Below are 1,087 nucleotides of genomic sequence, written 5' to 3' on the forward strand. Positions count from 1 at the left end.
TGCGAGGTCATTTTGTAATTGGGATATTTTCGTAGCAAGTGTCGTGGGAGCCCGAGGCGGCCATGGCGAGGCTAGACCCGTTAAAATGCGGCCGTGGGGCTGATGGCAGGTTAAATACTGTTGAAACGCTAAACGCCAGCCGAAAACTTGAGAGCCCGTCTCTGGCCGGGGCAGGGGAGCGGGGCGGCCGCGAGGCAGGGGGCCGTTGGCGGGGACGGGCGAGCTCAGCCTGGCAGCAGGTCCCCTCTCTGTGCCCACACCTCACCCGGGCTGTGTTTAGTGCCCACGTCCACCATATCTGCCAGACACTGCAGAGGAGGGGTCATGGCCAAGGGTACACTCTAACAGCCTGAGGTATTTTTGATTTTTTTTTCTTCTTCTTTGATTTTGATAGAGGAAATCAAGTCTGATACTCCAACAAGCAATTGGCTAACTGCAAAGAGTGGCAGAAAGAAGAGGTGTCCTTATACTAAACACCAAACACTGGAATTAGAGAAAGAGTTCTTATTCAATATGTATCTCACTCGAGAGCGCCGTCTAGAGATCAGTAAGAGCGTAAACCTCACTGACAGGCAGGGCAAGATTTGGTTTCAAAACCGCAGAATGAAGCTCAAGAAGATGAGCAGGGAGAACCGAATCCGGGAACTGACCGCTAATCTGACCTTCTCTTAAACCCTAACCCCGGGGGGGGCACCAGTGAGGAGTGGGCACAGCACCGCCACTTGCTAAAGGCAGGAGAGACTCTGGCAAAACCCGGCATTTTCCAGTTTCGTTTTGTTTTGGTTTTGGGTTTTGTTTTTTTTTTTCTGATAGAATGTGACTCTTCGTCCTTCTTTTAGCGCTGCAAGTGAATATGTATTACTATGATGAGTATATATAAAACCTAGCACGTGTAATTTATTTTTGTTCTCATCGTAATGCAGGGTAACTATTATTGAATATTATCATTTGGTCTTAACTTATTGGAACTGTCGAACATCCAAGCAATGTGACTTTTTCATGTTTTTACTAACAAAATGGTATTTATGTGGGGCTGTTACACGGGCCATAACGTTTTGAGTACATTCAATACTTTAAGAAAAGGGCG

At 47.2% G+C, this 1,087-nt stretch overlaps 1 protein-coding gene across 1 annotated transcript in view; it reads left to right on the forward strand.

Moving 5' to 3' along the window:
• HOXD10 (homeobox D10) overlaps positions 1 to 833 on the forward strand; it is a 2,623-nt gene extending 1,790 nt beyond the window's left edge. Inside the window, exon 2 of the mRNA XM_010149496.1 lies at positions 395 to 833. Coding sequence (XP_010147798.1) covers positions 395 to 672 — 278 coding nt within the window. The 3' untranslated portion in view covers positions 673 to 833. The remainder of the gene's footprint in view (positions 1 to 394) is intronic.
• The last annotated feature ends 254 nt before the right edge of the window (positions 834 to 1,087 follow it).

Source organism: Eurypyga helias, unplaced genomic scaffold (assembly GCF_000690775.1).
Source record: "Eurypyga helias isolate BGI_N326 unplaced genomic scaffold, ASM69077v1 scaffold33233, whole genome shotgun sequence".
Taxonomy (NCBI): Eukaryota; Metazoa; Chordata; class Aves; order Eurypygiformes; family Eurypygidae; genus Eurypyga; species Eurypyga helias.